The sequence below is a fragment of the Buceros rhinoceros genome, unplaced genomic scaffold, assembly GCF_000710305.1.
Source record: "Buceros rhinoceros silvestris isolate BGI_N320 unplaced genomic scaffold, ASM71030v1 scaffold31354, whole genome shotgun sequence".
Taxonomy (NCBI): Eukaryota; Metazoa; Chordata; class Aves; order Bucerotiformes; family Bucerotidae; genus Buceros; species Buceros rhinoceros.
The window spans coordinates 74526-87676 of NW_010410595.1; the positions used below are offsets into that span (position 1 = coordinate 74526).

Below are 13151 nucleotides of genomic sequence, written 5' to 3' on the forward strand. Positions count from 1 at the left end.
CGCTCTTCCTACTTATTTTCTCTTCCAAATGCACCGTTATTAATTGGAAAGCCATCTTCCTACCCACAGTTTCTGTCTGCTCGCTAGGGAGGAGTGAGCGCGGTCAGCCGCCGCTGTTGTCGGTTCCGTCTCTCCTGTAATACCACACCACGGCTGCCCGCAGCCTCTGCTTACCTCGGCCACCGTGAGAACACAGTAGATGGACTGGTGCTCGGGATCCACGCCCTCCAGCTTCATCCCGACTTTGAATCCGTTCTTGTTGTATGGGAAAGACTGATACTGCAGCAGAAAAAGACAGTTTCAGTACTTCTGGAAGGGTACCAGAACAGGACAGAGTATCTTTACGGGGACAAGAACAAAGATTACTTATTATTCACGTTTCTGAAAGAACTAACAAATGGCTTTAAAGGAAGTTTTGCATTCTTAAAAGCATAGAGCAGAAAAGAGGAGTTGATGATTGTTTGAAAACTATGCTGATACTAGAATGACTTAAAACTTGAGCATACATACAAAAAACTATAAAGCATTAGCAAAAAAAGTTAATCAAAGGAAAGATGATGATATTTGTCCATTTTTTTCCCCCACTAATTGTCAATAAAACATCCTAACAATGTAATTGTTTATTTTTCAGCCTGTACAGTGAGCTTTGACACCTTCCCGTGGTTATCATTCCTGTAACAGTCACAGCAATGATGCTTTATTTAGCCTTTTCATTTCCACATCTCAGGCCATCAGAGACGAACCCTAAGGCAGAACTACGCAACATTGTTTGTACGGAATTTTCTTTGTAGAGAACTTTGTTGGCCTCGGTTAAGGGATTGGAGTATCTGACTGCAGTGTATGCATTTGAAAAGTTATTCCACTTAACATCTTTATTAGTAATGAATGATTAACAAAGTTCCACTATGCATAATTCTAGATACTTTCTCAAGAGGAAGGTAAAAGCAGAGGTTTTGTGTTTTGGTGGGGTTTTTTTTTTTAAAATCAATAAACTGAAATTGTAAAAGTTCCTCTCAGGGCACAGACTTGCAGTTAATGTCATCTGTTTCATAAATACCTTACAGTTAAAAAACAAACCTCAGTGGAAAACTGGAACACTAGAACACAGTGGGGAACAGAGGCCAAAACTGGATCTGAGATTTGGCAAAAGCAAGCGTAAATATAACTACAAAGAAAGGCCGACAATTAAAAAGTCACAGATCTGTTTATTCTTTCAGTATTGTAATAACCATTACTGCACAAACAGTAATAAATTCTACAAACAATACACTAAAAATTAAGCAATATCACACAGGGAGTTCCTGAAATTTAAGACAGATTATTTACTGTTCTTCTCATTGTAAAAGCTACAACTTCTAAGGCAACACAATCTTTAGTTTGGTTTGCGTTACAGCAAAATCACAGGCAACTTTTACAAGACCACAGAATTTAATACTATTTAACCAATTTCAATTTAGTGCATTATTCTCAATACATCACCCAAAGCAAAGCTCTGTAATCACACGTTATCTATACAACAAAAAATTTACAGACACTTCGTTAAGGAGAGATACGTCAGCAAAGAGCAGACGGCAGACTGAGGATTAGAAATGTTTAGGTATGGTGCAAGAACAGTCACAAAACCTCAAAGTTTACATCAGGGGAGTTAGAAATTGGAAAAAAAACCTCAAGGGTCACCAATTTGATTTTATTGGAGCAGTAACAGCTTGTCAGTCACCGCCTAGAAATGAGTAAGAATTAAGTACCAGGCAGCAGCAAGGACTCTCCGTTATCCTGACCAGTCCTAACTCAGGGTATGAAAAAACACCCAGAAAAGTACTGTTTCTGAACTGGAGAAACAAGAGTAAGAGAGTAACTTGCACAATCAAAAACCAAGAAAGAACAAAACAACTTTTTAAACTGATTTCCTAGAGGTGACTGATTTAAACTCCAGGAGGTCGTACCTCTTTAAAAAGCTTAGTAGGTACTGCAGTGGCCTTTTCTTCCTCCAGGTAGGATGCCCAGCACCAAGCCTGCCTTCCTTTAGAGGGTACGGCTGTAAAGAAGCAGAAGAATTCTGTTAACTTCTCAAAATAAGGAACGCCACAATCCTTAGAAGTTCATAATACACCTATCTCAAATCTACATTTGATTCAATGCATTCATGGTGTTTCTCAGGAGTTACTCCAAGGAAACAGGTCGTTCTGTGAGTTTAATGGCACCAGGAACATGAAGGTTCCTGGTTTGCATAGGAAGGTTTCCAATCTTGATTAGTAACCAGAAAAAGCTCTCTCAGGTGACAAGAACAACCTTCAAAGTCTTGCCCCCGTCCCTTTTCCCTTATTGCTCATGAGAAGCAATAACACATACAACCTGCAAATGCGCAGAGACCAGTTCCAATCACAAGGTACTTCGATTTCTCAGTTGTTTTTTTTTCCCTGAAAATTTCTTCTACTGGAAAGCATTTTCAACTGGATAGCACTCGTGACGTGTTTTTTTAAATCACAGTTGAAAGAGTTTGTTCTTTAACAGTATTTGGAATGTTTCTAACCTAATCCACTGTTTTGTAGTATGATGGGTTTGGGTGGAGCGGCAGTGACTTAACGTGAATTTCTCCAGACCATCAAAACTATCCGCAGAGCTCTTTTCCCCGCACCGTGTCACTAGCATAAGACATAAACCTCCTGTTTCAGGTTGGCACATACAGTATGAATAAGCGCATACACTTGCACAGTAATTGCAATAGTGGCTACAGCCTCATATGTGAGGAACAGTTCTGGGCCTTGGAAACAAGACACTAACCGCCCTGGCAAACGCCTGGAACGTCACAAACCAGCAGGCCTGCGAGGCTGGCCATGCACATTAGCTGTTGTCATCACACCTCCACTCTGCTCTGCTGACCTCCACCTAAAACGCCTCCTCTGCACGTGCAGCTTAGCATTTCAGACCACCAGCACGTGCTGCCGGGGCTCCACAGCACGATCCTGGCCTGACCCTGCCTGCGGGCTACAAGAGAACCAAGTCTCTTAAGAAACAGCCTGGCTAAGCATTTTCATGATTATACAACGAACCATAACAACCGCGATGACAAACTCTGCTGAAGAAAGCTGATAATGTAACCGAGAGATAGCAAACTTCAGAATGACAGTGATTGCTCAACATTATTAAAGCACTTTCATTTCATTTGTGATTTACCCGGTTTTTATCTATTCCATTTATGAGACGTGTTGCTCAGCACAATAACACACAGTTATGTGCTAGGTTCTGAATATAAATTGGTCTTTTATACCAAATCTCTTGTGCTGAACTGACATTTTCCTAAAAAAAAAAAAAAAATAAAAACCGCAAACAGAAGAAATCTGTACAGATTATTCTGCCAGTGGATGGCAGTGATTTCCACTGAGCATCAGCTTTGTGCTTGTATCTCACACAGTTATCACCTCAGCTTTGGAAACAACTGTAGACATTTTTGTATTGCAGGGGTAATTCTATCTTGGGAGTTATCTTTCATAACTTTAATGCGTTGCATCTTCAATCTGTATTTCACCTGCCTCGTGTGCAGCAGAGCTACTTGGAGCTCTGTGCTGATTAGCGGCCTGGCAACTTCTGGTAACGGCACCCTGTCTGCCATAAGAAACACTTTGCAGGGCAAGGTGCAGGTCCGTGCTTGGCGTACCACTGAGGTATAGTAGCTGCTGACTCTCCGATTCTTCCTGCAACAATCTATCATACAAATTTGCTTGAAAAACCGTCACCCATTTAAAATATGTTTTATTATGCTGCTTGTTGCAGCCTAATAAACCCCTTTGGACTGATTATAGCAATTATTCCTAAACCGTTCCATGAACGTCTCTATTTCCAGCACATACTGTAGATACAAAATTGATCCCCAAGGTCACCAAAGTAAACTGTCACTTGTGCCTAATACATGTCTTTCAACATCTGGGAACTCAGTGGGCCTGGCTCCCTTTAATAGGGGCACTCTTTAGAGGGGTGAACCCCCCCATAAAACGTGCCTCAATTACATTTACACTCACTGTATCCTCCTGCCCGCTGCCAGAGGAGGATGTAGTGATACATACTGGCTCTCCGTAAGAGGCAGTCAGTCTCCAAGTGATGGGCTATTTTCCCGTTTTCACTTGGCTCAGTTCTTCAATCCTTAAAACCGGATTGCTATAAAGAACACAGAATTTTACAGAACTGAAGAAAATGTATTCGATAAGGAAGACAACTCGCAGCTGGCAACTCACAGTAAGAGACGGGCACTACCTAAAGAACGGACAGATGAGATTTGTGCTTCATAATCTAACTTACTTTGTTTCAAAACTGTTAAGTCCCCTTTTCTTTTTCTCCTGGCTCTCTGCGAGACTCGCAAGATCCTTCCTTCAGGTTTGTCTTCCTAAATTAAAAAAAGGTAAATAGCCTCATTAGTTCAGAAGTCTAGTGCAGCAAAAACTGCGAGACCCAAGGCCCCCTTTTGCCTAAGACACTGCTATACAGAGAGCTACTAATTCCCTTGTGACAACTCTTAATTAGCCTTCAGCCTTTCCACAGCAGTGGCAGAGCTCTCCCCTTCCCCCTCGCAACTGTCCTCCTCCCAGCAGCGTCACAGCTATTGGGAAGAAAACAACTACCACAGGAAAACCAACATTATGGAAAGGTGCCGCGATAATTTTCCTGTGCTGAAGACGTAGCAAGTCCAGGTTAGCAGCATTTTCTCTTTAAGTTCTTTTTTGTTTGTTCTTAAAAATGGAGAGAAAAGAGATAAAAAGCGCTTGTATCAGTTGTCAATAATTACAATTTACTGATGAGGCTTAATTAAATTGATGAGCGAAACAACTGCTTATTGTGGCTCTCAGAGAGCGATGCCATCACCTCCCTTTGCAGACTGATGGAGATACTGACATTGCAACAGAAGGCTAAACTCCCATCGAAATATTTGCAGGAACGGGTTTACGATGCATACTAACAGCTTCATCGAGATTCTCTTTCTTCTCCCCGTTATCACTGGACTCTTCTTTGAGAGGTAACTTTGCTTTTCTTTTCCGAATGCCTTTGGAATCATCTTCCCCATTGCATTCCACGCTGGGCTTTTCGTCCTTTGGTTCCCTGTTACACGAGTAACACAATGACACAAACCCAATATTATTTCACTTCTCATATTCATGAACAAGTACAAAGCAAGCGAACCTGAAGGGTTTGTAGGTCCCAGGGTATTATACCAAATATATTCCTAGAAACACTACTGAAAATTACATCTGTCAAAAGAATTAATCTGAAAGACACAAGATTACAACTGCAGAAGCAAAGCCGTCAGCTCACACTGAATGAGTTCTGCGTGTTTTAACCAGCATGTCTTTCCCCATGTACCATCGTGTCTCACGAAGAAGCAAACTGCGAAATGTTGAGGACTGCGGGGCAGTTTACAGAGAGAAAAGCAAAGGTAATTGTTGAGACTGACAAATCCAATTAGAGAAAGCTGGTGTGCGACTGCACAAATTACTAAACGAGCAATCGGACCAGAGAACTTTGTGGCAATTAGCTAAAAGTAAAGGAAAATTCACAAAACCACAGGTGTCAAAAACTGTGACAATGCAGTAATACACAACCCAGAAGGGACGTACTAACACAAACCCCCTTTTACGATGTGAACTGCACTAGCTGAAAAAAGGGAAAGGAGAAACTGCAGTATGTTCATGTTTTCACTGTCATCTGTAACAGAGCTCTTGCACTTAATTATAATTAACCCACCCCACCAACCACCTCATTACTGATTATCTCAATTCCAATGACTCTGAAACAGGGTGGGTGTCTGACACTGATTCATGCACCTCGTAGACTGTTTTACCGCTTGCGTCTGACAGCGGAACACAGCACACGCTGAGCAGAACAGACTGCCTTCAACATCAGACCAAACGCTGGTAACGCAATCACACAAGAAACAGCAAAACCACATTAGGAACCAACAGAGACTCACCAAAACATGGCTGCTTAATACCTCCCTTTGCCCCACCATTAACATTTTATCCCACCACTTATCTGACGCTGCTGCATTTACGCCAAATTCTTTGTTTCTATGCTTTATAATAGCACCTACTTGTTTTTTACTTGCTGGGCACATTTCTGGCTGCAAAACTTCCCTTCAGGGACAAATTCTTCTATGGTACCATAGCGGTAACAGTTTTCACAGAAAACAAGTCCATCCATTTTTGCAGTTTCCTTCAACCTCGTGGAGATCCCTGTCTTTTCTGAAAAGGCTGCACAAGAACAATGACAACAAAAATAAACACGCTTCACTTAGAGGTGATACATTTCCAACCATCTTCAGCAGGTCTTGCCAAGCAAGCAGAAAAACCAAAGTCACATCAATGAATGGGGAGTTAGTGTCTCTATGGGGTCTGTATTCCTGACAAGCAAGTTGGGTTTTCATACAGCAACACACGAGAGAGGAATCACCAAAGTCACGCTTCTGTCATCAGTAGCACAACAACGTTGCTTGATGTGGCTACTCGTGGAAAGAGGGAACTTTGCTACAGGCACCGCACTGACTGCCCGCCATCCATCCCTGCGCGGAGTCCGTCACCTCAGCAACTGCTGCCGTGCCTCGCTTCGGACCTGGATGGAGGGTCATTTGGGAAAAAGGGTTGGGGGGGGCAGTTCTCTCTCAGCCAGTGAATTATCTCTGAAAGTAGATCACTTGACAAAATTCTACAGTCTCACAGCAGCAGCTGCGACTCAGCCTGCCTGAGGTCTACCAGAAGTAAAATACCACTAATTTGTAACAAAGACATTTTCAAATAGGAAGTTTATTCGTCCTAAGCTAGCATTTCCCCACAGGAGGGGTGCAGCCCAGGAGGATGCCGGTTCTTCCATGCCCGGGCAAGTAGGAAGCACTATCGAGGTCTCCAGCTTCTAGAGCAGGTCATCGACTTCGCACCCTCTCCAAAAGCCAAACTTCAGTCACAAACTGTTTACTTTGCTTGAGCACTGTACTTAGCAAATGCAGTCCAGTGAACTCGTGTGCAGGCTATCTCCACTAGAAGAATATATAATTTATATACATCACATATATTTATCATCATAGATATTTACACTGCAGCATCATTAGTGATTTAAAATAACTATTTCCTCTCACAACAGAAAATTTTAGCAATATTTTTATTTTGGGGGAGCATTAAATTAAATCAAGGACAGTATAAGGTAGTAATAGGATGCTTACTTGGTATGTTCACATGTCCATAAACACACTTTAATCTAAAAAAAATAATAGTGCTACCGAATTAACAAGATCATAAGGGATGAAGTTGGACACTTCACTGTGGATAACTGATCTCTCTGTCTAAGGACAGAAGCTGTTGTGCTACCACACTACCACATTGTGCCACTCTCATCACAGATCTCCGGCTTGAATAAATACCATCTTGGAGACAAAATTGTGAAGTTTGCTTTTCAAAGGACTAACAGAATGCGTATTTTGAAAGAAAATTGATCAGGTGTAATAACAAGAAGGAAAAAGCCCTCGGTAGTTGTAAGCAATCATAAACTCCATTGTGATACTCTCTTTCACGCTACTCCATCATTGCTGGCGTCAGGTGCATCAAGATTTTCAGAATTCACGACCACGTAAACCAACTTTCCTTGAACCTCACATCACTATTTTAAAGTCAGGGAACATCCGATTTGGTAGACAGATCCCACAGCTATCAGAATTTTATTGTTCAAGTTACACATGAATGGTTACTACACGCTAACTGTAGCTGTAAAAGAGCAAAGCCAGCAGGAGCAAGGCCACGGGGCGGCCATACGCTGCCATCGGTGGTCACAGCTACGCAGTATCGCGTGACAGCAGGTCTCGGCACGCGGTACTCCGGTCACGAATGAGCTGTAGGCAGTTAGTCAAGTCTGTGGGCAGTCTGGAGAGCCAGCTCAGCAAAAATAACTTTGAAAGAATTCTCATAATTTAAAGTAAGACACTGACTATTTTGCAAAATAAGTGGAGGGAAAATACTGATTCTCAACTTAGAAAAAATTACTGTTAGAAACAAATTGTGGCTGTAATTGAACTTCAGATGTTTATCAGTGGAATTAATTCCTTATAACTCAAACTGCGTTTATTTTCCCATTTATTCACACTCCAGGAAACAGGTGATATCTTCAGAGATATTCTACATTAAAGCAAATAAGGTGGTTTTTTTTTATTATTTGGAGGGGCAATCTTTAAGAAAAACTGATATGTTAAAAAAATAGTCTACCACAGAAAACATTTACCACGTCTTAACTGACCTTCTTGAGCAGTGGGAACCATCCAGGTTGTGGTAGCAGTTGCCTTTTTAACATTTTCCATCTCGGTTTCATCTGTAATCACTTCCAGGGCCCCAAATTCATTCACTCTAAACTGTGAAGCAAAACAAATGGCAGAGAGTATAGTAAGAATTTACTAGTGCTCTCTTCTTCTCGTCACCGAGACAGTCTTCACATGGTTTTTACCGAGTTAGTTGTCACATGGTGTCCTCACTGTATTACCTAATTTCTATGTGTTTCTGCGTATCCCCAAGGAACTGGGAACAAGCCTTCCTTGTTTCCATCAAGCAAAATGCAAAGTCATTTTGTTACCTAAAAATATTAATTTGCCATAGATATTGATAAGGATGCCTCCACACGCAGATCAGTATCCAGCTTACACACAAGAACCAAAATATCAGTACTAGAAATTCAAGGGGAAATCTCCCAGCTGTATGCTTTTAATTGCCATCAGAATAACACACACCGGTCACCGAGTATTTTCACCGAGAAAAGGCAACTAAACACCGAATGAAAATGCTTCCCAGAGTGCAGAAATTTCAGCATCCTCTGAAAACACAGAACTTCTCCACTGTGAAGTGCACGCAAACATCTCAAGGCAGTTTATTGAGCTGTTTAATTACACACTGAACGTGATATCACTGTCAGCCAGCAGCAAGGCTCAACAGTACCCCGCGTGCTGTGCTTACACAGGAGCTCCAGGAGTTATATCCGTCCCGCTGCCAGCGGAGATGCGTCTTCCAAATGCCGTAACAACTAGAGCGCTACCAGATGAAAATAATCTCTGGCTTCCCAGTCACCACAAGGTTTGCAGGGCGGGAGCAAGGAGCCTGTTTCTGTTTCTCCACTCAGGCAACTTTACCTTGGGAAGATGAGAAGGGGAACAACTGCCTGGCACTGCTACACACAGCAAAGGTCCCCTGTGCCTCCAGAGATCGCAGGATGCATCACTCCCAGTCACTTTGGAGCCTGCTATGGTGTAGTACAGAAAATAAGCCGTTCTGACCGAAAGCGCAAGTGAGCCCCATGACGTAGAGACCACACCACAGTGCTTCCCTTAATGCAGCACTCCCAGCCTCAGCATTTGCAATGACCTGCAATTAGCAGGTCCTAAGGAATGCAAACAGGTCAGAAACAAGCTGAGGGGAGGGAGAAGAAGAGGAGAACCTCACACAGCTGCATGACTTCTGGAGCCAAGATTTTTACTTGCGATCAGCTACATTCACAACAGATGCACGAGCTTGGACAAACTGCTGAAAAATCCATCTGGACTGAGAGACCAGGAGTTCAGCTTTGAAAGGCAACCAAATGCAGGAACACCACATGCTCACAGCCCACAGTCTGTGGACAGACATCACACCGTTCCACCCAAAGACGAGCAGTGGCGTTACCATTCAGAAGAGGAACCTTGTGTCTTACAGCTGATTTATACAAGATCACAGAACACCCACACGCCAAAGGTATTTCTGAGCAGTCTCATTAACACCTGGGACATTTCTGCATGATCCGGGCCACATCACAGCCTGACACTACACATACATCCCTCTTCCACTGGGGCCTCTTGTGGTAGGCAGGGACGTCCTGCAAGTGAGTGCAGCCACCCACCAGCCCTTCCGGCCTCAGACGCCGGACTGACAGGCATCAAACCATAAAGACGGGTGACTGCAGGGAAGGCTCCCAGCAGCTACCCTTCAATGGAGACTGAGTCCAACCACTGAGGAGGCAGCTCTCCAACAGTCAGGCCACCGCACCAAGATGGGCTCTGTGATGGAGAGGAACCACTGGCCACTGCCTCAGCACGCAGGCAGGAGCAGCAATACGGGGCTGCTGCCTCATCTGACCTCTGTACCTACTGGTTTTACTCGCAACCTCCCCTTTATCGGTGCCAGAAGCCTTCAGGTCCTGTTTGGATGCAAACCTGAAGCAGATATGTCTGCTTTAGCTCGCTGCTTCCCCAGCTTCAGCATGACTGTGCATCCTGAGCTCTCCACAGCCGACCAGAAAAACGCCTCGGACCTGGGGAGCTGTACTCCGGTTTTAGCTGGGGAGAAAAAGCAACAGAAAGCCTGTGACAGGAGATAAAAGATGTACAGAGCAGCATGCTGCACAAAGCCATCACAGGACAAGCGCTGCCACAGCAATGTGCCAACTAGCGTGTACCGCTGGAAACACCGCAAAAAAGGATCTAGATTAACGGCAGTTTATGTGTCTACCAAAAATTCCACACTTTCGTAAGCCTCTTCTACTTAGAAAGTAGGCGAAAAAGAACCTGAAGGTAAAGTCACAACACTCCTTCAGAAAATACATAAATTTGCATTGGATGAAGGGATTTCCCCTAAATCCGACTTCATTAAAGCAAAGAGTAAAATTCCCATTGATGGAAAGAAAGTCAGGCCATTATCAAGTACTTCTAAAATAACCGCACAAAGACGCATGATTTTTGTCATTTCAATGTTTAAAAGAGAACAAATTATAAAGCTGATTAGTTAGGAATCTAATCCACTTGACTTTTGTCAAATGCCTGTTTGCAGATTTTAAAGTAACCTCCTAAGATAATTCTCTATCTCACCCAATGGAGCCAGTGGTTTTAAAAGACCAGAAGGCAAAGACAAAGGGAAAGAAACCTCGACAGTTCTCACAAGCGAATCCATGGTAAGATAAACAGGAATAAATGCAACATTTGGATAGAGAATTTAACTTTCAGAGGTTCACGTAGAGGTGAGCAACAAGGTCAAAAATACCTACTTACAAGTTACTGCTGTTCTTTCTAGCACAAACATATGATGAAGTGAGTTGTCGGGGTGACTCCAACTGTTACTGGATAAGTACCTAACACAGAACTTACTTAGCTGCCTCGTTTTAGCAGCTTCCATAAGGATCCAAAGGGAATTAAACAGCAGCTTCCATCTAAACGTCGTTAAAGATTCCCTCCATCCAGAGCCAAGAGATGTTTTCACATTTTCTGGAAATGATGCCCTGATATACCAGGACTTCAGCTTATATGACTGTTAATTTAATCCCCAGGAACATTTTAATATTCATTCAACAAATAAAGAACATGTTGAGGGAAATCAAGACTTAAATAAATAATAATCAAACATTATAAATCATTTCTGTCTGTCCACATGCTAAGTTCTTCTGCAGGGATCAAAATTACTATCAATAAACATTTTTAAAAAACTAAAAAGGTATTAAAATTCACACGGGACTGGAATGAATATCCTAAGTCAGGGAGATGAAGCCTTTGTTTATTGCAGCCAACAGTATCACGCAAAATATTTCATAAATGTTTCAGCTGCAACGGAGAAGTGGCCAGATTTTCTGTTTCCAGTGCCTCTACCTCAAGTCTACTCATGAACTTCTTTCTCGAAAAACCTTCTTCTAGCTTTTCATTTACATCTACACATTCATAGTCGGTTTATACCCATCTGTTCTTAACCCAGCGTTACCCTGCGGATTACGCAGCTCTGCTACCTTCACTCTTACTCTCTGGGAACACATTTGAAGCAAGGAATTATGTACCCCCAAACTTGATTTTATTAGGCTCCTTCTGATCTTCAGATCTCCTTGACTGGCCCAGCATTCTTTGCCCACCATGGACTGGTGGAAATTCACTTTTCTGAGTGAACACAACTCAGGGTAACGCCGCAGGCGGACTTCGGCTGTCCCCCCTCCAGCTTTAGGACACTGCCATTTCTAATGGAAGTTCTCATGCAGGCTGGAAAGCCTCTGTAGTTTTATGTAGGGGGAATTATATGCTTTAAGAGCTTTCAGTTCTCTCTTTCTCCACGTTTCATAAAAACACTCTGTGTATCTGTTGCCACATGGGATAAAAATATACCTGCAAACAATACAAAATGTCTACCATACTGCAGATTAACTCCTAGAAACTCAAACCTATTAGAAAAAAGCATATACGATCTAGTTTCAGATGAAGTCCCCACAGCTGCACGTGTCTAATTCAAAGATGACACTATCTCTGTTTGCTGTTCTTCTGCCCTTGTAAGAGTGTACAAGCTCTCATCAGCATCCACAGCAATCAAATCAAAATAAAGGCTGCTATTGTTTTCTGTAAGGTAAAAGTATTATTTAGGAGAACAGGCAGAAATAAAAATGAAGAAAAAAAAAAGAACAATTGAAGTGCAAAGAAAAATGAAGAAAAAACCCCAGTAACACACCTTTAAATTAAATTAGAAAAAACAGCCAACACCCCCATCTACCGGGCAAGATAAGGCCAAAGAGCTCACGGCAACGAAGACCATTGTTGCTGCATTCTGACAGTAACTTCAGGACCAAAACTCACCTTGACCCCACAACACTGTGGTTGTGGGCTAGCTCAGAAGAAACACGCAAAGTTTATATTATCCAAAATAAAAGGAAATTGAGCAAATAAATGCTCTTTATGCGTGTGAAGTAACTAAATTTAAAGCAGTAGTCACTCAGCAGGACTAGCTCCAGGGACGCTGGTGACACCAGCTAAAGTGCTACGCTCAGGTCTTGGGTTAGCAACTGGTCAGCATCGGTTAGCACCGTTCCAGGCTTAAATCGCTGTCTGATCACAGGGGTTTCAGTGGGACTACTCAGGTGAACCAGAGCCGTTCTGGCATCTTGCGTCACCTCCCTTTAAAGCGATTGCCTACAGACACTGTATTGTCCCACCGCACCCTGCTAGAGGCCAGACTATTTTTTACGTATTACTGAAGCTAAGTTAGCAAATGCCAGAACTTGTCCATTCAGCCATTCTCCTCGTGCGTGTGCAAGATGGAGTCTTTACATGCACGATCACATACTATTTTCTCCACAGAACCCCTGCCCCAGGCAGGGGCTGGATAGCATTCAGAAAGTGAGGCAGCTGTTGGATATTTTTACAC

At 42.7% G+C, this 13151-nt stretch overlaps 1 protein-coding gene across 1 annotated transcript in view; it reads right to left on the reverse strand.

Moving 5' to 3' along the window:
• Nucleotides 1-13151, reverse strand: part of L3MBTL3 (l(3)mbt-like 3 (Drosophila)) — a 51336-nt gene that overhangs the window by 30820 nt on the left and 7365 nt on the right. The window contains exons 2-7 of the mRNA XM_010135698.1: nucleotides 8263-8374; nucleotides 6077-6236; nucleotides 4950-5088; nucleotides 4294-4378; nucleotides 1944-2035; nucleotides 175-279 (exon numbers count right to left, since the gene is read on the reverse strand). Of these exons, the coding sequence (XP_010134000.1) occupies nucleotides 175-279; nucleotides 1944-2035; nucleotides 4294-4378; nucleotides 4950-5088; nucleotides 6077-6236; nucleotides 8263-8374 (693 nt within the window). The remainder of the gene's footprint in view (nucleotides 1-174; nucleotides 280-1943; nucleotides 2036-4293; nucleotides 4379-4949; nucleotides 5089-6076; nucleotides 6237-8262; nucleotides 8375-13151) is intronic.